The 25,685-nt window shown below is 43.9% G+C and overlaps 1 protein-coding gene across 2 annotated transcripts in view; it reads left to right on the top strand.

Moving 5' to 3' along the window:
* LOC120927203 (protein phosphatase 1 regulatory subunit 12B-like) overlaps positions 1-25,685 on the top strand; it is an 82,263-nt gene that overhangs the window by 40,261 nt on the left and 16,317 nt on the right. For both annotated transcript variants that reach the window (XM_040337716.1, XM_040337717.1), the window contains exons 4-5: positions 5,458-5,596; positions 15,875-15,979. In XM_040337716.1, the coding sequence (XP_040193650.1) occupies positions 5,458-5,596; positions 15,875-15,979 (244 nt within the window). The remainder of the gene's footprint in view (positions 1-5,457; positions 5,597-15,874; positions 15,980-25,685) is intronic.

Genomic DNA, 25,685 nt, shown 5'->3' on the forward strand with positions numbered 1-25,685 from the left:
CAGGGAACACAGCTACTGCCTCCAGGCCTAAGGCTACACTACAGCTTCCAAGACACTGACTGAACGCAGCAGCTTCTGCAGCATTTACACCCACCTTTATGAAAACTTGTAAATGTGTGCATAGACGACCAGGTAACAGTCTTGCAAACCTCTTCCCCTAATGCCTAACAGATAGTACAAGAGGCCTCTACACTCCTGGTGGAGTGAGCTTTCACACTAAATGTACCTTATCCTTGCCTTTCTAGCCACAGGCATGAGTAATCAGCTGATTTAATCCAATGCGAGTCAACTTGGTAGCCACCTGACCCTTCCAAGCCGTTAAAGAATGATGGCAGATTGGATCCTGAAGAAGATTCAGGTGGAATACTGAGCCCTCCTGGGTCAAGCTAGAGTGACCAGAATTACCAGCGTATTCACCCCCTGGACTCTGCGCAACAGCTGTGGAAGAAGCTAAATTGGAGGAAGAGCGTATAATGGAGAACTGATCCCCAGGATGGCCTTTGAAAATGCTTGCAGATCTTTGGTCCTGGAAACAAATCTCCTTAGCTTCACGCTGAATCTGGATGCTAGCAGATCCACAATTGGCATTCCCAAACACTGACAAAATGCCTTGAAAACCTCAGATATTTGTGCGTTTTTTTTTTTTTTGTAACCTTGTTCATGGTACCAAGTTTTTGTTGAGACAAGATACTGCAGCGTCCAAAGTGGGTGTACCCCGTCTCTTGGCAAACTTTTTTCCTCCATAGGATAAAGATGCTCAAATCTTTTGGGAGGAACAAACACCAGGATGAGCCCATTCTGGAAAATACCTCCCCTAAGTGGGGGTGTAACTGCAGCTATTGGGCCCCTTGGTGTGGCCACCTGGACCCCAGCAGAAGAGATTTTGGAGCTGTAGACTCAAGAGGCAACTCTAAATCAAAATGCACCATATCTGCCAAGGTACCCACAAGAATCCTCTGGGCCTGTGACACAGTCTGGCCCAGAATTTGCTAAGACTCAGATTCCTCAGCAGTGAAGTATGCCCCATGTAGAAACTTGACCTGGGTAAACCTATCCCTGGCAGAGACCCCCCAGGGAGAGGTACTGCTGAATGCCCTCTTCCCAGTCCTCATCAGCCAATGTGGAAATATCTGCCTGCCAGACCGAAAACAGTTGTGAGACCTTGGAGGTATCCAAACCTGCCCAGAGGAAGTAAGTACAGGGTGCCCAGGGGGCTTAGTCTCATTTGCTGTACCAAGCAAGCGTTCGACACCCGTGGTCTCCATCACCAGTGATATGGGAAACTGGGACTGAAAAGCATGGCGAAGCTGAAGGTACCTAAAGAACATATGATTTGGTAGCCCCTTCCGTTGTTTTAACTCAAAGTTAAACCGTCCACCCGATGAAACTATATCCGCCAATGTCTTACTACCAAACCAGGCCCACAGTACAGGATCAGGGATGTTATGGAAGGGTGATAGTCGCAGATTCCCCCACATCGGAGTGTGAGGAGACCAGCCATTGGGTTTCTGAACCCTGCTCCGGACAGTTTCCCAGACTCTCAGGGTAGTCCGCATCGAAGGGGTGACATTGGGGTTGGACCTAGGCCTTCGGTGTATGAGATTGTGCAGCTCAGAGTAGGATGTGAGCAGCTCGGCCTCCAAAGTGGAAACCGGGTTAGCCGGCTCCTCTAACAGCCACCATCTGAGTGTGACAAGGACTGCAGCCCAATAATATTTTTGGAAAAAGGGTAGAGCAAGGCCTCTCAGGGTGATATGCAGTTGTAAGCTGGATTTGGTGATTTGGTGATTCTAAAAACGCATTGGGGATACACAGGAGTCTGTCTAAAGATATACAAACATTTCAGCAAGACAGTTATTTTGACAAGGTTAACCCGTCTGACCAGGGTAAGGGGCAGCGTTTTCCAAGCAGCCCATCTCTGGGTCAGGAGAGACAGCACCAGAGTCGGGTTAAGAGGAATGAACTGTCAGGTCTCTGTGAATCACTACTCCTAGGGTCCGAAACTGTGAAACCTGTTGCAGAAGGAGCGCGAAGATAACAGACTTTCCCCAGTTAATACAGACGCCAGAGTATTTACCGACCGTATTGATAAGCACCAGGGCAGCCCCAAGAGTCGGTGGTGTTATGTAAATATAGCTGGGTGTTGTCCGCAGAGAGATCTTTTCTTGGACTGGGCCTATAGGGATACCACAAACCGCCGGGCAGGAACGCAGGAGAATCGCCATTGGCTCAATAGCCAACGCTAAAAGGGCAAGGGATAGCGAGCAGCCGAGCCTAGTGCCCATATGGAGATGAAAGGGCGGGGGAAAAAATCGACCCTGTGTGGACTCTAGCTGTAGGGGACCTATACAATGCCTGTACCTATGATATGAATCTAGGCCCAAAGCCGAACCAATGCAGGACCTACCATAAGTAATTCTATTCCACCAAATCGAATGCTTTCTCTGTTTCTTCACCTTAGCTACTCGGAGAAGCATGGCCTCACGGTAGGCCACCTGCATATCCAAGTAGGTGATTGGGTTACGAGTAATAACATACTGGGATTCTAGGTCTTGGGCTTTGGCCTCAGCTTCCTCAATACAGAAAAAGTATTGAGGAAGTTGTTCGGCTCATCCCTACTCGTGGGGATCAACTTTTCTGCAAATGAAAGTCAGCGTGCAGCCAGTTTCTTTAAAATCTGACGGGTTGCCAGCTTTATTTAGAAGAGGTTTGCAAAGTCATAAAAACTAAAAAAACAGTAAAGTAAATCCTTGCTGTCCAGCGCTAAACTAGACAGTAGACTGCTCTCTACACGGTGTGGGGCTGGTCCCCGTCACCCACAAAACATGTGGTCAAGCAAACCTTCTTTTCCAATCCAAACAGAGCTTTCCTCTCACAGATTCCCTTCTGAGTCTCAAGCCAGAGCTCTGCTGTGCTCCATGCTCCATTACCTCACCTCGCATACCGTCACATATCCTTCCCCCCCCTTTTCTCCCCACCCCCGTGGCTGAGCAATTGCTCCAAGCATACAGTGCATGTGGGAGAGGGTATCTGCATTGTTTTGGAGCTTGCCCGGCCTATGCTCTACTGTAAATTTAAAGGGCTGTAAAGCCAGGAACCATCTTGTCATGTGGCCATTTTTCTCCCTGTTGTCACACATTCACTTTAGCGGAGCATGGTCGGTGACCAGCTTAAATGGCCTCCCCAACAAGTAATACTTCATGGAGTCTAGGGCCCATTTAATAGTGAGACACTCCTTCTCGGCAATAGCATAGTTTTTTTTATGCTTGTTCAATTTCCGGCTCATGTATACAACCCGGTGCTCCTCAACATCTGTTCTGGGATAGTACAGCCCCTAGGCGTCCATCTGTACCACAAACTCCTGTGTGAAGTCTGGGGTTACTAGCACCGGTAGTACACAAAGGGACTGCTTTAATTTCTGAAACTCCTGCTCAGGTTCAGGATTCCATTTGACCATGACCGACCCGCTAACATTCATCAGGTCGGTCAGAGGGACGGCAATGGTGGCAAAGTTGGGTGTAAACTGTCTGTAATACCCAGGAAGGCCCGAACTTGTCTTTTGTTTACTGGTTGGGGCCATTTTTGAATTGCCTCAATCTTCTTGGTCTGAGGCCTGACCAGTCCCCGGTCAATAACGTACCCAAGGTATTTGGCCGTGAGACCTGCTTCCCTAAGAGAATCTACCACTGCTTGTACTCGGGAGGTGCGATTCCCAATCTAGGCTGTGGATGACCACATTGTCCAAATAAGTGGCTGCATACGGGCGATGTGGTCTCAAAGTTTTTTTTGTTGCAAGGTAAAATATACAGACTATATACAGACTATCCATTACCTCACCTACACACTTTTCTATTATAATTATGTAGCACTACCCCCGAAGGAGCTGCTGGATTGTTTTGGGTGGCATGTTACCGCTATTCCTTCGATGTCTAGGGTATACGATAAGAGCTGAGAAGAACTGCAATGTCCACACTTCGGGTTTCTTTTTCTGTGCTTTATTACCCAATGGGGTAAAATAATAAAAGTAGTAGTTTAAGAGGTAAAAAAAGTAGTAGGAAGTAGGTTCAGGTGTATAATTTTGTTCAGAAACAATCCTGCTTGCAGCGATGACACTTTCGTTGTCACTCAAGCCAGAGTGGTTATTGTGCACCTGGATAGGCCTCTCTCACCAGCCTAACAGCCAGGATGTCACACGGAAACGTTGGCAAAGTCTCTGCCACAGACCTTCCCAAAGGTGGAGATGTAATCGGTCCAGAATCCTTCTCAACACAGGATTATACATCCGGATCTCTCTTGAATAAACTCGTGAACTTATAGCTCCTTCAGGACGGACAGCACAGGACCACTCTGCAACTGTAGACCCAGTCTGACTACCGGGCCTACTGAGTAGAACATTACCCCGGACCAACGTAGTCCCGGAGCCAGGAACACGCACCCCCGGCCATGAGGGCCACACACCGGGGTGGTGTTACGACAGACCAGCGATCAACCGCAAACTAATGACCTCTGTCCCTTAAGTACTCTCCCCCAGCATGCACAGCGAGGTGACCAACCCCCCTCTGATTGGCTGCCGAGGAAAAACACCCAATACACCCTGACTTGACTGCTGCCACCCTTGGCCTGGGGTGGTACAAACACCCCAGACAGCAATAGTGGTCACTCACAGTACAGCCATGGCTGGAACAGAGGCCCAAATTTATTTGGCAAAACAATACGGTCAGAGGTAATTAAGTCTCTGACCAACCCCTAAATTTACAGCAGCACCAGCTATGAAAGTAGCAGGGCGCTACAATAAAATTTACTATTATAGCTTTTATTATAAACTATATGTAAAATAGCCAAAGTCGGTCAGTAATTCTTCTATTCAGGTCTCTGTGCCATAGCAGCCAATTTTGGATATATTCGATTTACATTTTTATTGGAATTTCCATTCAAATTTGGCTAAATTAACTGTTAGTGAAACATAACTAATACGAAAGCATCTGAAGTAGCGAATTATCTGAAGTAACGAATGCTGCATCTAAACAAATAGAACTGAAGCAATTCGAATTTACGAGTTATCCTCTGCATGGTTTGGCTCTGCCCCATCAACAGTAGCCTGCATCATCAGAGTGTGTCACAGGGCTACACTAGTTCATGAACTTTAAAGAGTTTGTGACTCTAGAGAGAAGTTATCACTTTAGATATATTTTGAGCCCCTGTAAAAGAAAAAAAAAAACTTTGAAAAATACATAATTTGAGTTGCCTTTCTCTGATATCTTTGGATGCAATGCAAAGTGCTGTGTGTGTTACCAGATTATACCATGTACTACTTCAGTGCATAAGTCTGAAAGGGCCATAATATTTTTGCTGCTTTTAAGTAGAAATTTGGTTGCTGTTTTTTACACATTTGCTGCTTTCATTGTCTTGGATAACTTTTTTTAGTTCTAGTTTTACAATTGTGTTATCCTATTATAGGATGGATTCTGGTGGCCTAGGCCTAACTACATCTGAAAGCGCCAGTGACCGTGCAGCTGCTCGAGTGAATGCATATACACAGCAACGAGAGAATCGCTTGGCATCACTTGGTAGTAAATCTGACGAAGATTTCAAAAAGGTTTGAAATAACAGAATTTTGCAATTTTGACTTAATGCTTGACTGAGTAATTACCCAATTGGGACATTTAAAGCTGAGTTTCACTTGTTTTTGTGTTTATTAAAAGTCGGCACCTACACTTTTTGCAGCTGCTGAATTTTAATAAACACACACTCGCCTGCGATGCGGCTGTCCAAACCCTTGGTTCTCTCGGGATCAAAAGTGTGGGCACCTGGCTGTGACAGCTTGCGGCTTAAGAGCCGGGTGCGCACTGCATATGCTCGAGTGGCGCTGCGCCTTCTCAGGGGCCGGGCGATCTTCTGGGACCTGTGACATGTCCTAGAAGATTGTAGAGAAGGAGGGGAGAGCAAAACTTCCGCTCAAGTCGCCTAGGCAGCCCGAGCGGAAGTGGGAGCTGGGTACCTGTCAAAACTAGGTACCCACTCCCGCCCCCCCAAAAAAGACATGCCTTACACCTCATGTCACATCACAGTACAGTGGAGTGTTCATCTTGGTGTCTGTGTGACATCAACACTTTCCATTCACTGTTTAGCAGCAGGGTCCACTGAGACACTAGAAGCTGCAGCAGCGGGATAACATCCTCAAGTGGATTGCAGGCACAGATTGAATCATCCAAAAGCAAAACACAGCAGTCTTGAGCAGGTGAAAATGTGGATTTTAATGTTGTGTTCGGTTTTTTTGTTCTGTGATTGGGTGAAACCAAGGGATTGGAGAACAATAAAAAAAATCCCAGATATGAACTTTAAAGAACCCAATTGGTGGTATGGTAAATGAAAACAAGGCTGCCTGATTGGCTAGATTTTAGTGAGAATGTCATTAAAGTGATCATTTCCCAATCATGCTTATAGTGCCTGTACTTCATACCTGCAGCCAAGGCTGCCATCAGTGAGCTACAGGCAGTCTTCCTATACCGGGACCCATAATGTCAACAGGGGAGCTCAGGTGGAGTAATTGGCATGGAGGCTGTACCTAAAGTGGTCACCTGCCCCTTTAATAACAGATGTAGTTTGGCTTGTTTACTATGCAAACGATACAATCAGGATTTAGGAGATCCCTAGTAATGGCAGAAGGGAATGGAGCCACAACTTCTCATTTGCTGAGGAGGCTGCCTCCTTAGCCAATGGGTACAAAGGGTGCGCTGCCATCACTATGTAAATTGTACATCCTGCAGGCTGTCTGGGATATTACCCAGGCTCCTGAGAACCGCCTGGATTAATAAAAAATTATTGAGCTGAGGGAGGAGTGGGCTAGAGATTGTGTGATTACAGTAGTATAGAAGCCAGAAGCAACCCCCGCCACTTCATCTCACCACCACCTACCCACAATACAAAAACAGGCCTCCCCATTAGCCATTTGTCCCCATTAAGGCCACCCACCGCCGCTTCTGCTCACCCCCCAAAAAATATACACAAAAACAGGCCCTTAGGCCATTAGGCCATAGAGGCCTTTCAACACCCCCCCCCTCCAAACAATATAAAAAAATAGCATGAGGAATCTAGAGAGCAGAGCAGTTACCTTGGGCTCTCCCGAGTCCTGGTCGGGTCTTCACTCTCTCCCCAGCGGCCTTCTGACTGTGCAGCAGCATTGCACTGGTCCACAGCTCTCCTCGACCTGGGCACCTCCTTTCTCTATCTCTCAAGTCAGCAGTCATGAGACCTGTGACTTCACTGACCAAGCGGAGGGGGATCATCAGAAAGATGATGCTTACCCCGGCGGTGCCACTTTAACCATATCAGGGACAAAAGTCCCCAATATTTGTGATGGAGCCTGATTTTCGAGATTTTGCCTGAGACGTCTGTCTAATTTCCAGGAATGTCAGACAAATCGGGACTGTTGGCAACTATGAATTTTAATATGGTGCTCTAGAGAGGTACACAAATTAGGGCACAGATATGTAGAGAAAAAATTACTTGTAGTAAAACAGCTTGGGGGGGGGGGGGGGGGGTAGCAAAGTTGACTATGCAAATAAATAAAAATGTATTTGATTCCTGTTCTCATTTTAAAGGGTAGAAATTATGAAAATATTTTCAATGTGCCCGGTTCTTGAAATGCTGAATTAATTTTCTGCAGATTTGAGTAGAATTGAGAAACACCTTCTTTTACCCTGCTGAATTATGAGCCTATCATTGGCAACTAAAGATAACTTTTGCTTATTCGTGCACACCAGAATTTATAAACGGAGGTTTCATAATGCCTATGCTGAAGCAATAGCCTTGTTGTAAGAAGTATACAGTATATGATGGCCTATGTGGAATGCAGTTAATGAGATCTTTCATTCAAAAACAAAAATAAGATCCAATTTTTTTATCCATATGGTAAGAAAAAGTTATAAAACTATTTAAGGGATGGCCTACCACATATGGTGGCAATGCCCCAAGGTACAGCAGTTCTGGAATAGCGTTTACAATTACATTTTTAGTCTTACTCAACTTAACCTGACCATGTCCCCAAAACGCACGTTACTGGAATGTAAGGTTGAGGAGGCCTCAAACTCGGACTGCTCCTTAAATTTATATCGGTTTCTGCTAAAATTACAATAGCCAGGAACTGGAGGTCAGCGGCTATACCATTTGACCAACTCAAACTTACACTTTCCTGGCTTATGTTAAATGAACAGTTGACAGAACTCTTACAGAATAAATTGAAGGTGAAAAAGTATGGGTCCATGGATCAGATATTTGACTAATGAACCCCAGACTGTCGCTGGCTAGGTTTCCTCCTGACTATGGAGTCCTTTATCTTCCCTTTTTCTCTCTTCTCCTTTCATTTAACATTTTTTTTTGGTTCCCCCTTTATTTTTTGGAGGGGGGTAATTTTGGTATTGAGAGGCCTGAACTGCGTTTTTGGGGGATGGAGCATCTTGCACTACTTGAGGGGAGAGATGCACATGGGAGAATCCCATTCAACTGTGTTGATATCATAGGATGTACAGTACTGACACGTTTAGATTTTGCAGTCTGTCTTCCAGTTTTCTCTGGAGAAAAATGATCAAGACTGGTTAATAGAGCATAATTATTACATGATTATGATTATTTACCTCTGAAACATAAGAGGCAAGTTGTCTCAGGGAGCCAGGCCTATCGCCATGCGGATTGTGGTAATGTTTTTTACATTGTACTTGTGCAATTATAAAGTTTGCATTTTGTATGGTACAGTATGTTGTTTAGATTATAGAAGCACTGTCTTTTTCAGAATCAATACTGAAATCTCTTTAATTATGTTCTGTGAAAAACCTTAACAATATTGAAATCTAAAACTATTTAAAAAAAGTTTGAAAAAATATGAAAATCCCTTATTATATTTTCCATTTAAAATTCTGATTATGTTTTAAACTGCATACAGTGGTTTTACAGAAAGATAGATATATTTTGACTTAATGCTTTTCTTCTGATGTAATGAATATGCAATGCATTACTAATTGGCATGATGATGTCAACCTAATCAAAGATAACAATTTTGAAACTATCAATAAAAATCATGTGTGGATTTTTTACATATTACACCGTTCATAAAACCATTTGGAATGCAAATTTCAGCATGGTCAATATTCTCTCTACTATATGCTTTCCTTTCATTCATTCTACATATACTGTAAGGGAATGTAAATGTCAGTAAGTGGGTTTACAGTATACTTTTAGGAAATGTGTGACATTGTACACCACATGCAAAAATTACCAAAGAATTGATTGCTTTCAAAAGGTCCTTACAAATTCCCTCATGCTCCTCTTGGGTTAAACATACTAGAATAAGTATACCTCCTACATACCATAATTTTCCTATATTGTTTCTATAAACATTTCCTAAAAAAAGAGGAACATTGTCTTTCCTGTAGGTACAGTACAAGTCACAGGTAAAGTATACATAGACCCTGGGATAAAGGCTCATGCCTTCAGATAATTGGAATCTGGCAAGCTTTTGGGGACATGTACACTGGTCACCTCCCCTATAATGACTGCCCTGTCAGTCCTCAATTTTAGAGCAAGCAATGCAGAGTACAGTAAAACCTTGGTTTGCGAACATTGTTCCAGAAACATGCATGCAGGAATGTGGCCAAACGCCCTGGTAGAAAGCCCCACTTGGCTCACCCCCCCTACATACAAGCCGATCTCCCATCACACTCTACCAAAATGTGTGCCACACTTTCAAGTCCTCCCAATGTTTGTTTCCGATTTAAGACTGAGAAAGTGTGTAGGAGGACTTAACCCCCGCCATAGCAGCCGATAGCGGCTGCAAAAACCCAGCCCATGGGGAGAATGTGACATGCAAAATTAACTTACCTGACGGTGATTGTAGCTTTTAAGCTGTAACTTGCGCAGTCCCAACGTCCCACGGATCCCCACCTTGAGGGCCACAATGTAGCCTCCGGCGACTGACACTCCATAGTGTTTGCAAGGATTACTATACCTGAAACAAACTAAACATGGAAGTCTGGCCCTCCATCATGCCCTCCGCTAAGGGAATACCGACTCTGCCCTAAATGTGCTGTAATATAGACATTAGTATCCCACACACCGTAGCAGAAGAGGTCCCCACGCAACAGAACTCATCCAATTAATGGTTGACGGAATTCAACCCCTGATGGTTCCCGGACCCCCCTCTTCCACTAAGTAACTGAACATCCCGAATAACACGCAGGAAACGGAGCAGCCATAGGTAAGCAATGATCTATGTAAAATTCTTCCTGCCAGCAGTACCCCAAACTGTCCAGGTGTACGGGGAGCGAACGAAAAAATGGATTCAATATCCTCAGAACCCCGTTTCTGTAGCGGCGAACAATGGATAAGGTGAAGCGTGCGTGCCTCCTACTTGGTCAGTACCCCTCGAGGCAAAATCCCTAAATCTGGCAAAGGCTTCACTGTGAACAGCCCGCCCATGCGACCCCCGCTATCTACTTACCCAGCTGTTCAGAGACCACCCCTGGATGTTGTAAAGCGGAACGCAAATACCGTGACACGGGTGTAGCCGCCCTCAGGGAAACAAGGGATCCTAATCCTTGGCACGTCCCTTCCCCTTTTTTTTTCATAAAGAAAACCTCGGTACCCGGGAGGAGAACCTCCCCCACCTTGGAGCACTCATGAATAAAACAGAAGCTCGCACACTTGCAATTGCCCTTGTCGTACTACCCACATAAAAACCCAGCTTAGTGGCCGGTTGTCATGGGAAAGATGCACCACCGGCCCCTCCTGTAAAATTGGTTTGGAGCCCGCGCTAAGGACATGAGCCGCACCCAGGGGATGATGTCTTGGTGGTTGCCATATAACAGAGCTCTGGATTCTTTTACCTATGACACTCCCCATAATGGCAAACGTCTGTAGCCAATTGGCGGAAAACTTTGGTATCAGTCTGTACCGCCTCCTTCCTCATCCTCCTTTGAATCCTTGGGCATAACCCTATCCAGGTTAAACTTCTCCAGAGGTAGCAGGGAAAATCTACACGTACTTGCCCCTGCAATCTCTCCCAGACATCGTGCTTTAATTGTGTCTCTAATGGCCCTTCCAAGCACACATAACCTATCACTTAGCTGCGTCGGCAGTCCGCACAGCATCCGATTTCCCAGGACCCCCTGTGATGTTTCGGCCTCCTCCCCTGATGCCGCAACAGCAGCCACCTGTTCTAGGGGGGGGGGTACTATGGGGCCCCGCGGTAGTGGGTGCTGCAGCCGTAACCAGGGGGAGGGGAGGGTGTACCACACTGTGTCCATTCCCTATCCCGACCACGAGCATTCCACCACGGCGCCACATGCGGGGAATTGCCCCGTTCCACCCGTAAACCTGTGCACCAAATCACGCAGCCCCCTTAATAAATCCCGCAACTGCACTTACGTCCGTATGTGCCACCTGTGGGCCATACCCCCACCCATGATGTGGCGCCGTGAGGGGCTGCCACGCTCCCATCAGCTACCACAACAAGTTACCCACTATCTTACCAAGAGAGCTGTTAAATTCAATTATTTAAACTTACCAGGCTGCCCAGCGGGACCTCCAACAGCCGCCGTCCCATAATCCCCTGATGCCCTTCCATGTCTTCTACAGACCAGGACAGTTCATTTTCTGACATCACTTCTAGGATCTGTGGTTCCTCCCCTTGAGGAAGGCCAGGGTGCTGTGGATCTGTGCCGTACCTGGCTCCGCCTCTCCGCACCGGATTGCCTGTCGATATATTGCGCAGACCCCCAGCACTTGCAGTATCCCGGGCCACCGTTTGCCTTCTCCTGGCCCATTACCCCCTCTCACTTATTGCAGGGGTTGCCACCGGACATTAGGGCCGTAGGCAGAGGCTGGTAACTGCCTGGCAGCCTCGGCATTGCTCCTCCCACGCCGAGACCCCCCCTTACCACTGCATCAGAGAGGGAGGAGTCTGTTAGATCGAGACAGTGACGCCGGGCAGGCGAAGGAGGCGTACGCACACTTCCTGACACCCCGCCAACCCTAGGGATTCCATACAAGCCCCCCACCCACAAAACTGTTAATCGCCTTGCCGGTGATCCTGACGGGTCCTGGGCGGGGCTCATAAACTGACCCAATGCTCATGGGGAGGATCATTGGCTCCGGTGGCCGAGACTGCCGGGCACGTGGGATGCTCTGGCCCCCTCTGCTGACCCGAACCCTAGGCTCAGTTTCCAGTAGTGCAACTTGTTATGCGACTTGGGACTGTAAAGTGATTTCCAATGAGTACCATTCACATCTATGCAACTTAAAAGTAGTACCTGCACCACTTCGGTCCCTTTCATGCGACTTGAGGTCCATAGACCAAGAATATACAGGCATTGCTTCAATTCGCATCAAACTGCTGTAAAAATCACGGAAAAATCGCACGACTAGGGTTGCAATAGTAGAAATTGAGCACCAGTGTCTATTTTAGAGCAGATACCTGGCCCCCTGGAAGCTGCCGCAACCGTGCCTGGATCTTGTCCACCTCGTCCATGCTTAAAAAAAAAAATATTTTTTTGTGACAAGCAGCAGCATGGAATAAACTGCCTGCTTGTCATCTGTCCCTTCTCTGCTGTCCAGGAGACCCCAGCTATTCCTCAACCCCCTCATCCTGTTGCTCCAACCAATCCACCTCTCCCCCATTCTCCACCTACAATTCTTAACCCCATAGTTGCTTCCCCCTCTCACACAGTGCAGGGACGGCCCTGCACTATCTTTCATTTTATGTTCTCTCGCTCTGAGCCTTACTATATGTAAAATACATAGAAACATAGAAAAGTATCGGCAGACAAAAAGACCAATTAGTCCATTGAGTGTGCACTTTCTTTTTTTTGTCTTTTGTTTAACTTGCTTGTCTGAGTCCTAGATCTAGGTTTGTCCCATGCATGTTTGAAACCACTTACTGTTGACTGACTCACTACCTCTGCTGGAAGTCTATTTAAGGCATCAACTACCCTTTTAGTATTATACTTTCTAAGATTAGTTTTGAACTTTCCCCCAGTTAGTTTGAGGTCATGTCCCTGTGTTCTTGATCTTGATTTTATATTGAAAATATTGCTCTTGAACCTTATTCACCCATCTTGATGTATTTTGAAGGTTTCAATCATGTCTCCCCTTTTCCTTCAGACTGTACATATTAAGTTCCTGAAGTCACTCTTGATGTTTTATCCCTCAGACCTTTCATCATTTAAATAAAAACGCAAGAAAAAAAAGACCTTTGACTTGCCTGTAAACTCCCATATTTTTCAGTACACTACCGCAGTGTTTTTCAACTCCAGTCCTTAAGGCGCACCAACAGGTCATGTTTTCAGGCTTTCCATTATTTTGCAAAGGTTATTTGATCAGTTTCACCTCAGCCATTTCATCTAAAGGAAATCCTGAAAACATGACCTGTTGGGGCGCCTTGAGGACTGGAGTTGAGAAACACTGCACTACAGGACACAGGCTGGACATTTTTAGACCCTGTGTTCTAGTCTGCTATTTTTTAGTCTGCTATTTATAGGTGATTGGAAATGGATAACGCTTTGCTGTGCATACCACTAGAACCCTACTTCACTCAATAAGACTTCCTGTTTTATTTTGCATTGTTTGCTGAAAAACTGAACAGAAGCAAGTGTGGTATTTGTCCTGTATTGTACTCTACGGTATGGAATTTTACAAGAAAGTTAAAATTCCTTAATCTTAAAAGTATATGTGAACTCTACCTTTTAAAACTGTGCTGCTAGTGTCAGTGTAGGCAAATCTATATTCTGCCTCAAAGTTAATTTGCAAGTCTAAATTGAGTCAGGGTTTACTGCGACTCATACAGGCAGGTCTCTGGTGCCTCACCCTGGTTCTAGAAGTTTGCAGTAATTTCTAGATGTTAGTGGGCGTTAACCAGGAGGGTTGATCTGCTTTGGGGAACTTGGCCAATCCCCAGGTAGTGGGCCTGGCCGGGTGGCTGAGCCAGCCCTTATATTATGGATGAGTCAGGTCAGCGGGGGAGTAGGTGGAAGATGGGAGTACTGAGGAGACTGTCGGTGGCCTTGCAGGGGGCCCTTGTTTCTGGGGGGGGGGCTCTGCCTCAGTCTGGCTTGGGCGGAGAGACTGCCACATGAAGCAAGCCTTTCAGGGAGACCACGCTGTGCTTAACCTTTCCTTTCCCTTGCCCTGGGAGATCTTCGGAGCAGTCGGGTTGGCTGGTGAAGAAGCAGCCAGTTGGGCTGGTAGTTCCTGCAGGCAGTAGAGCTGGGACCAGTGTCTACAGTGGCGTTGGAGATACTCTGGTATGCAGCCTACAATACATTGTGCTACTTTCTTAGGAACAGAGTGCTCCTTGTCCTTAAGAGGCTTCTGCCTTTTCGATCATCATAGACTGTCAGTGTCCAGGAAGGAGGACAGATTCAGGATTGTGTACATAGGGAGGAAGATCCCATAATTCCCATTATCCCATCCAAGTTATTACCCCTAATAAACAACAAAAACCATGCTCAAAGACTGTTCCTTGTGTCTGGATGAAAGTGGGAAATGCATGTTGCCTGGCTGTGCAGGAGTGGGGAAGCCAGTCATCTGTGGCCCCTGTGGTAGTAGTGTTACAGTATGTTACAAAAAAATGTAAAGTATTTATATTTAAGTGATCACATAATCTCTATTCTCGGCTGCATAGGGGGCCTGGCGAGGTGGGGGTAAAGAATTGGCAGTGCACTGATCTTCCCAGTAAATGGCTGGGCAGGGGGATACGTCAGCACAAGTTGAAGACTACCGCAGGTCAAGCAGGCTGTTCTTGCATCACAATCAGAAAACTGACCACACTGGGATGGCTGTGCTCTCGTCTAGTATGGTCAGTGTAACGAAACGTCCCACACTGAGTGCTTTTGTCATATACCACTTCATCCCAGTCTGAATATAGATATCAGATATTCCAACCTCTAACAACCACAAAACAAGACGATACTCGTTTGGTTGCTGAACATGGACGGTTTATTGAAATCACAGGTAATACGCTGAACAATCCCTCCCCACCTTTGCATTCTGGGCGGGGTAGACTGTTCAATCAGCAGTGAGAGCTGTTGGAGGAATTTGCTTGACAAAGTCAAGCGTACACAACAAAATGAGACTAATATATCTCATCACTAACAATTCCAGTGTGGCTGTACAGTGAGTCCAATTAGTACAGATCAGACTGGATTTCTCGGTCACCCTGTGCCCCTATTAGAGACACAGGGTGACTTAGACATAGGAGGTGTATGGGGAGCTCAAACAAGGTTTGCACAAGGGATTCTGAGTTCCATGCCCCCCCCCCCCACACCCAAAGTGACTGCGTCACAGTCAGTCTGAAATAGCAAAGCAGGGGGACTAGTTGGGTCTCCAGTTATTTAACACAAGGAAGCAATACAAGGAGAACATGATGCCTTTTTGAAATTGTGACAGCAGATGTGAGGAGGTCGCCGCCCAATGTCGGGGGGGGGGGGGGGAGATGCAAATGCCAAAACATGTTGCATATTCCACCCTAAAAAGGGTGGAACATGCAACATGTTCCAAAGGTAACTTCTCCTTTTAAATGCATGAATAATAATATCACTTAACATAAACATTGTATGCACCTGTTCACAAAGCTACAAATTGGCGAAATTACAGATCATAGTACATACCTAACCAAACCAAATTTAAAACCATGCCCAGCCACAGCTTTATTCCTTGCCAAAACATGACCGTAAGTCGTACTTCAACTGGACACTCTAAAAGTTCTGCGTTACTAAAGGAAGATAGCCTGGCATTATGCAATGTTGTTTGAACTACTACTTTGATCATTCTTCTTTTACAAGTATCATCTGATTTGAAGGTGTTTTTTTTTCTTTTTTATGTTTAGCTATACGAGAGTGCCTACAATGAAAATGAGAAGCTGAAAAGCAACCTCCGCGAAGCCCAGTTGGAGCTTGCAGATATTAAAGCCAAGCTGGAAAGAGTTGCGAAGGTTAAGTAATTCCAATTTACAATTGATAAACAACTTGTATAGTAAACCCTTGCAACAAGACTTCTAACACAAGACTGTCTATGGCCTCGTACACACGACAGAGAAACTCGACGTGCAAAGCCCGTCGAGTTCCTCGACGAGTTCCTTGTTGAACTTGTCGAGAAGCTCGGCAGGCTTGCTTTGCGTACACACGTAACATACCAAAATCTGGTCGTTCTCCGGCGCGATGACGCTCACGACGTATGACGCGACTATAAAGGGGAGGTTTGATTTTGTTGGCGCCACCCTTGGGGCTCCTTTTGCTGATTCCGTGTTTACGCGTGTTAGTAAAAGTTTGGTGAGTGACGATTCGTGCTTTTCAGTCTTTGTGCTTTCAGATTGATCTCTGCCGTTCAGTTTGTACTTGTGTGGGTCGTATCTAGGCAATCGAGACGTGCGGTCAGGTCGTATTGTTTTACATTGCGGTCCTGTCCCCGCGTTTTTCATTGTCAGGGTCGTTCTTCATAGGTCTTGCTGTTCTTCACTGCGGTCTGTTTAGTGCAATTCTGATTTGTCGTTCGTAACTAGCCTTGTAGCCATGTTGCAGGCACCTAGTCGTCGCCGACTTCGTGCTAAGCATCTTCTGTCTATAGGTCTGTTTGTTTATGACCTAGACAATGAGGAGTTCATGAACAGGAGGAGGACACGTTCATGGACCAAGAATTGGTTGCTCCGTAGGAACCAATTCTCTCACATGCCTTTGCTGCGGGAGCTTCAGGAAAATAATCCTGTTGATTACAGGAATTTCCTGAGGATGTCTGATCCCGTCTTTCAGCACCTGTTGGCTTTGGTGTCCCCCTATATTACCAGGCAGGACACCGTTATGCGGGAAGCCATCAGTGCTGAGCAGAGGCTAGTTGCCACCCTCCGTTATCTGGCAACTGGGAGAAGCCTTCAGGACTTAAAGTTCTCCACGGGCATCTCCCCCCAGGCTCTGGGCCTCATCATTCCTGACACCTGCTCTGCCATCATCCAGGTTCTGCAGGAGGAATATATGAGGGTAAGTTTTCTCCTTTAATATCACATTTTATGTCTATAATGTATGCTAATGTCTTGTAGTTATCTCCTCCTTCCCTAATTACCATGTCTGGAATATGCTGTGAATGTCCCCTTTGCCCCCATGCATGATGTAAACTTTGATGCCCCTTTTTTGGCCTACATGCATATTTTCCAGCACTTACCTCCCCAGCATGCTATCCTGGGCCCCAACCTACCTAGTCTAGTCACTTCCCAATGTATTGTGTTATATCCATTGTAATGTCCCCCCCCTCCCCTCCAAAATGTGTTGTAAAGTCTATGTTCACCAATATTTATTGTTTTTTTTATTTTAATTTTAGGACTCCCAAACTCATCTAGCCCTCCCCTCCAAAATGTGTTGTAAAGTCTATGTTCACCAATAATCAAAATTAATTTTTTTTAGTACTCCCAAACTCATCTAGCCCTCCCCCAAACTTGGGCATTGGCCCATCAGAGGGGGTGTTTAATGTGTTAATTGGCTAAATATATTTAGATATAATATGCTAGTTCCCAGAAATGTTATAATGCTTATAATGTCTTTGTATAATCTGCTTGCAAGGTTATGTGGCTAATTTTTTATTTTTTTCTTCCCCAGCTTCCGTCCACACCACAGGAGTGGCAGTCTGTGGCTTTGGACTTCCAGACCCGATGGAACTTCCCCAACTGCGGGGGAGCCATCGACGGGAAGCACGTCCGCATCGTGCCTCCACCCCGTTCAGGATCCCAGTTCTTTAATTATAAGGGGTTCAACAGTATTGTGCTGATGGCGGTGGTGTCAGCACAGTATGAATTCCTTTTTGTGGATGTCGGGATGAATGGACGGGTATCGGATGGGGGAGCCTTCAGGCAGACGGAGTTCGCGCTTCGCCTTCAGGATGATGATCTGTCATTGCCACCGGATGACCAGAATGTAGAAGGCCTGCCATTTGTTTTCCTGGCTGATGAAGCGTTTGCCCTGGGACCCCATCTTATGAGGCCATTCCCTCAGCGCACCCTCACCCCAGAGAGGAGTGTCTTTAATTTCCGGCTGGGCCGAGCACGTAGAGTGGTTGAGAACGCTTTCGGCATCATGGCCAGCCGGTTCCGCCTTTTCCTCACCTCTCTCCACATGGCGGAATATAAGTGGAATACAATTATTTTTGCCTGCTGCATTCTCCACAATTTTTTAAGGAGACAATCTCCAAATTATATGGCCCTGGTTGGGCCCGAGGCACAACATTTGACCCCTGCAGAAACTTTGGCGGGCCTTGAAGCTGGCCACACAGGACTGCCCCCCCAGAGTGCCCGTGAAGTCCGGGACAAATACATGGACTATTTCATGGGTAGGGGGGCAATACCATCTCAATCAAATTTGCCCTAATTGTAGCTTTCTTAAAAATAAATCATAATTTTTTTTCTAAACTTGTTATGTCTTGCTTGTGTTGTTTGGAGTTCTTTACTAAGTGTAACTAAGTGTATTTTCATTATCAACTAGCAAACATTTCCCAGGTGACCCCCAAACCAAACACATAGACAATTTTACGTATTTTAGTAAAAACACCACACACTTTTTTGATGTTCAAAAGCTCTTTATTTTCTAAATTTTTTTATTTTTATTTATTCATAAATACCCTACAAAATTTTTTGTTATATTTTCTCATACAATATACAATCATTTTTGTGGGTGATTTTTCTCATACAATATACAATCATTTTTGTATTTTTGTGGGTGATTTTTCTCATACAATATACAATCATTTTTGTATTTTTGTGGGTGATTTTTCTCATACAATATACAATCATTTTTGTATTTTTGTGGGTGATTTTTCTCATACAATATACAATCATTTTTGTATTTTTGTGGGTGATTTTTCTCATACAATATACAATCATTTTTGTATTTTTGTGGGTGATTTTTCTCATACAATATACAATCATTTTTGTATTTTTGTGGGTGATTTTTCTCATACAATATACAATCATTTTTGTATTTTTGTGGGTGATTTTTCTCATACAATATACAATCATTTTTGTGGGTGATTTTTCTCATACAATATACAATCATTTTTGTATTTTTGTGGGTGATTTTTCTCATACAATATACAATCATTTTTGTATTTTTGTGGGTGATTTTTCTCATACAATATACAATCATTTTTGTATTTTTGTGGGTGATTTTTCTCATACAATATACAATCATTTTTGTGGGTGATTTTTCTCATACAATATACAATCATTTTTGTATTTTTGTGGGTGATTTTTCTCATACAATATACAATCATTTTTGTGGGTGATTTTTCTCATACAATATACAATCATTTTTGTATTTTTGTGGGTGATTTTTCTCATACAATATACAATCATTTTTGTATTTTTGTGGGTGATTTTTCTCATACAATATACAATCATTTTTGTATTTTTGTGGGTGATTTTTCTCATACAATATACAATCATTTTTGTATTTTTGTGGGTGATTTTTCTCATACAATATACAATCATTTTTGTATTTTTGTGGGTGATTTTTCTCATACAATATACAATCATTTTTGTGGGTGATTTTTCTCATACAATATACAATCATTTTTGTATTTTTGTGGGTGATTTTTCTCATACAATATACAATCATTTTTGTATTTTTGTGGGTGATTTTTCTCATACAATATACAATCATTTTTGTATTTTTGTGGGTGATTTTTCTCATACAATATACAATCATTTTTGTGGGTGATTTTTCTCATACAATATACAATCATTTTTGTATTTTTTTGGTTGATTTTTCTCATACAATATACAATCATTTTTGTGGGTGATTTTTCTCATACAATATACAATCATTTTTGTATTTTTGTGGGTGATTTTTCTCATACAATATACAATCATTTTTGTATTTTTTTGGTTGATTTTTCTCATACAATATACAATCATTTTTGTGGGTGATTTTTCTCATACAATATACAATCATTTTTGTATTTTTGTGGGTGATTTTTCTCATACAATATACAATCATTTTTGGATTTTTTTTGGTTTTTTTTTTATTAAATAAAGTATAAAATCTGGTTTTATTATTTTTTTGGTTTTTTTTTAATTAAATAAAGTAGAAAATCTGGTTTTATTTTTTTTTTGTTTTTTTTTTTATTAAATAAAGTAGAAAATCTGGTTTTATTATTTTTTTGGTTTTTTTTTTGATTAAATAAAGTAGAAAATCTGGTTTTATTATTTTTTTGGTTTTTTTTTAATTAAATAAAGTAGAAAATCTGGTTTTATTTTTTTTTTGTTTTTTTTTTAATTAAATAAACATTAAAATCTGGTATATAAAATTTTTTTTTGTATTTTTTTTAGATTCAGAGTCTCCCCAAAACATCAAGTAAATTTTTTAATTTATTTTCCACCCTCCTCGTTCTTTCTTTAATTTGTCGGTTGGCCAGATGAATCTCCTCCACCTCTTCTCTGCAGGCCCAGATTTCAGATATAACCATCTGTTTTGTATGCCTGTCCAAGCCACCACCTGATCCTGAAATGTGGGACAAAACCATTTTTTAAAATTAGGCAGGCCTACATCTACATTACCTGAAGCTGGGTTAGTTATATGTTACTTTACCTGATGTGGTGGCAGGCTGCGCATCATCACCATCCCTCGGGGGTGTGGCTTGCTGGACTTCTTGCTCCCGTGTCGAAGCTTCATGACGCCCTACGAGAATGAAGAAAATGGAAACAGGTTTTTTCTAGCTTATAGGCCTGAAAGAGGAATATGATTCACTTTAGACAATTTCTGGGACTATTGATGTTTTGAAAAACCCCTCAGGGCAAAACACAGGATTGAAGGCATTCACAAAGATCCTGACAAATCTTGTAGCTTTGGTCTACTTTTAAACATGTAAGCCAACAAAGTATACACTGGATCACCTCAGCTCTGTGTGAAGCCCAAAATGGGTTATTAAAGGGGACAACAATTATGCAAATGAGTCCACATGTGTCACCGACTGCTGAGCAGACTCTCCTTTTACTGTATATTTAATTAATAAAAAAAGTTTGGTGGTTTTAATAGCACATCTACATTATTTTCACGATTGATCTCACCACAATTTTAAAAAAATGTCCTAATTTCTAGGATTTTAAACACAATATTTAGTCGTTCCGAATGGACGTCCAGTTTGACGACAAATTATTGTGCCTAAAAAAATATTACAGTACAACCTGAAATCAAAAACACATGGCGCGGAACAAATCTTACAAAATATATAACAAACTTACTTCTTCTAATCACTCTCCTGATCCTCTTCATTTGTTCCGGCTCCCGTTTTTTAAGGTCACACCACCTTTTCCGGATCTGCTCCTTGGACCTTTTCACCCCAAATTTCTGATGGAGACTCCTCCTCACCTTCTCCATTATTTGGGCCTTGACCTTATTAGGGTACTTATATGGCCCATGCCTCCCATCGTAGTCCTCTGCTTTGAGGATGAGGACCATCTCCACCATTTCCTCAAAGGTCATGTTGGAGGCCTTACACCTGATTCGCCGTGCTGCCATCTTCTCCAACATGTGCTTCCAACAAAAAAAAGATGGAAAAGGGGCGGGGAAAATACGATACCATGAACGTCAGGGGCGGGGAGACGTGCGTAAAGTCCCACATGCGCGTGTATAAAGGGCTACCACGTGAGTAAAAGGGGCGTTCACAGTTTGTGGAAGACGGCGGAGATAACGATCGGGTCAAAGACCGGTATGTAACTACATTTTACATGTTTTTCTTGATTGAATGATTTTGTGGCCTACATCTTAGGTTCAGAAATTACAACATAGCCAGTTTTTAATTTGAAGGTAATGGTCCGCTATAGTGCCGTCGTACGTAAACAACGCTTTGATTATGCATTTTGATCCAACTACTGTTGTGTGGGCAATCTCGGTTCTCATCAGGATGTCTTCTAAAAACAAGTCGGTTTAAACATGATGCAAATGGTCGCTTTTATGTCTTGACCAAACTATATCGGAGTGCTTTTATCTAACTAACGTTTCATACACAAATGAGGATGAGATCTGGCTTATTAGTTCGACACAACTGGTCATCTGTTTCCTAGGAACTGACCCAACATGATCTCTTGCCAATTCCACCTTGTCGTTTTTGCGACGGAAGATAAGGGGCGGGGGGGAAACATCAATTTTTTTTAAGCATGGGCGGATGTCGTGTGCGGAGTGTATATAAGGCTCGAACACATGTAGCGTCCATACGACCGGGTTGCGTAAGAAAGACGTTTGAACGACAAGCGTGTAGGTATGCTTCGAACTTGGGACAGCAGTGGCATATTCAGGAAAGACAGACATTTAAAGGAGCACTAAGCCAAAATTGTTTGGGGCAGAAATAACTAACTTTACATTATATCAGTATTGATTTCATGTCCTCATTGTCCCTTTTTGCTTTTAAGCAGCTGTAATCATTTGCATAAATCATCACTTCCTGGTTCTGCTCCCTCTCAAATTTATCAGGGGAGCTTGTCACTGTGGTCTAAGCTGTGTGTTTAAAAATCAACCAAAACAATGCTAATAATTTTTGAAATTAAAATATGCCCTGCTTTTATTTTTTTTTGGTTCTGTGTGTCTCTTTACTTCACAGAAACAATAACTAAATTTAAAACCAAAAGTGAAACTAGAGGCACATTATATGTATGCACTTGTATGTCTCTAGACACTGTAAACAGTAATTTCCTCAAAAAATATAGTTATCCATTAGTGACCCTTTAAGGGCTAGCTTGTGAGAAAGAGTAATTGACTTTCTAGATTGTGTAGTGACATTATTTTTTTATCCTTGGTTTTGGACAGGAAAAGATGAATCGCTTTAACCAACCCGACTTCTTGGAGATCTTTATTGATAGGTGGCAAGAACTTCCTGTTCTGTGGGCCACCAAAGACCCCATCTCTCGAAATAGAGAATTGCGCAAAACTGCACTGGAGAGCCTGCTCCCACTTGTGCGGAGACAGGTGGGGTTTGATGTGACAACTGACCAGTTGGAGGTCAAAATTGGGACCTTGAGAGGCACCTACAGGAAGGCACGCAACAAGGTCTTGGCTTCGATGAGGTCTGGAGCTGGAGCAGGGCGGGTATTTCAACCCAAGTTGTGGTACTACAGCAAACTGAGCTTCCTGGATGAACACCTGGAGGTTAGGGAGTCACTTTCTAGCCTTCGCCCCAGAAGCCACAGAAGCTCCAGCCTTCCCTCCAGCCAACCTGCTGCTCCCTCTGCAGAAGAACCCTCTCAGCAGCCTTCCATCCTGGATGAAGATCCAGATTTGCCCAGCTGGAGCCAGGTATATAGTACTTTCAATGTGCAAATATGTGGTGTTCAAATGTTGTTAAAGAGATGTAAATTAAGATATTAAAGGTAAAAAAAATTTAAATATAAAAGTGTTATTCCTAAAATTTGTCAGTATTGGCCATGAATTTTTGTGGTGTGATTGACCATAAAACATGGGTCAGAATGATTGGCTTAGCTAAGTCGTGACCAAAAAAAATGCTACAGTCAGGAGCTTAAATAAATAAACCAAAAATTTTAACAAATAGTAAAACTTTACTTTTTTTCCATACACAGGACGAGACCAGGCAGCAGGAGGATCAGGAAAATGCCAGGCAGGAGGAGGACAGGGTGAGTGGCTTGGAGGAGGCTGCAGGCCCAAGTATCTTGGACGTGTTGGCAGGCCCAAGTAGCAGTAACGTGGTGGCAGGCCCAAGTGGAGCGGATGAGGTGGCAGGCCCAAGTGGGTTGCAGGAGGTTGCTGGGCCAAGCACGAGATGCCAGGTGTCTCCTCTTCATCTGCGTCCGAGAAGGCAGGTGAGGGATACAAGGGTGCGTGACGCCTCACTAGCCCTCATTCGGGATGCCCATGCAACCCTGCAACAGCCTCCCACTGCTCAGGAGGGATTTGTCACAGTTGTTTTGGCCAAAATGTCAGAAATGACATTAGACCAACGCCTCCTCTTTGAGGGCCTCCTCATCACCCTGGCAAATCAGGGGGTGAGGGGTCTTCTCACAGAGGACACTGTGATTTGCCGCCATCCCCATCCTCACACACCACATAACTCACAAGCTCCCCCACCTTCTTCTTCTTCTCATGCTCCTTCTCAAGCTCCCCCACCTTCTTCTTCTTCTTCTTCTTTTTCTCATGCTCCTTCTCAAGCTCCCCCACCTTCTTCTTCTTCTCATGCTCCTTCTCAAGCTCCCCCACCTTCTTCTTCTTCTCATGCTCCTTCTCAAGCTCCCCCACCTTCTTCTTCTTCTTCTCCTGCTCCTTCTCAAGCTCCCCCACCTTCTTCTTCTTCTTCTCCTGCTCCTTCTGAACATTCTTCTTCCTCTTCTTCTCCTGCTCCATCTGAACATTCTTCTTCCTCTTCTTCTCCTGCTCCATCTGAACATTCTTCTTCCTCTTCTTCTCCTGCTCCATCTGAACATTCTGCTTCCTCTTCTTCTTCTACTACTCCTCCTCCTTCTACTGCTCCTCCTCCTTCTACTCCTCCTCCTTCTACTGCTCCTCCTCCTTCTACTGCTCCTCCTCCTTCTACTGCTCCTCCTCCTTCTACTGCTCCTCCTCCTTCTACTCCTCCTCCTTCTACTCCTCCTCCTTCTACTGCTCCTCCTCCTTCTACTCCTCCTCCTTCTACTGCTCCTCCTCCTTCTACTCCTCCTCCTTCTACTCCTCCTCCTTCTACTCCTCCTCCTCCTTCTACTCCTCCTTCTACTGCTCCTCCTCCTTCTACTGCTCCTCCTTCTCCTCCACCTCCTCCTCCACCACCGTCGGCTACTCATCCTCCACCACCTTCGTCTACTCCTCCTCCTGGCATGAGTACTACCCCTGTGGCACCACCTCCAGCCAGGCATAAGAGGAAGGCTGCTGAGAAGGCTGCAGAGAAGGTGAAAGAGCAGGCTGCAGGGAAGCCACCAAGGAAGGCCTTGAAGAAATCAAGAAAGTGACTCCCTTACTTCCATGTGGTGTACCAGAGTTCAGGCTGCTGTAGTACCACAACCTGGTGACATCTGCCTGCCCTGCTCCAGTTTCTGACCTCGGGGAGTCCAAGACCTTGATGCGTGACTTCCTGAATGAACCTCTCAAGTCCCCATTTTGGCCTCCAACTGATCACCAGTCACATCAGGCCACACCTGGCTGTGCACAAATGGCAGCAAGCTCTCCAGTGCTGACTTTTGCATATCAAATTTTTTTTTATTACCAAAATAAATGGTACATTTTTTTTTTACAGTTCATACTTGTCCTTGTATTTTTTTACATTTCAATTTTGCAAGTGAGAAGGCAGGTTCTTATTTTGTAAAAATTGGATATAAGGTGTAATTTGAAAGGGACACATGAGATAAGACAAAGCAATAAGGTTTCTATGGGGGGAACTTGACATTACAAAAAATAAAAGGATTAGCATTTTCTAAAAATTTAAAAATAAGGTGATTAAAAGCAGGATTTAAAACACACGACCAAAATAAGGTGACAATAAAAAAAAAAAAAAATATTGAGTCCAGTAAGAAAAAGGTTCCACCTAATTTTAAGGAACTCTGTGTGAATATCGTAAAAAAAAAATTAGTATATTGCAGTTTTGTGCCCTTAGGAAAAATTGTGTAAAGCGCTGCAAATAAACGATTAAATAATGTTGGAAGCGACACGAATGTGCTATCTCCAATC

Source organism: Rana temporaria, chromosome 2, assembly GCF_905171775.1.
Source record: "Rana temporaria chromosome 2, aRanTem1.1, whole genome shotgun sequence".
NCBI lineage: Eukaryota > Metazoa > Chordata > Amphibia > Anura > Ranidae > Rana > Rana temporaria.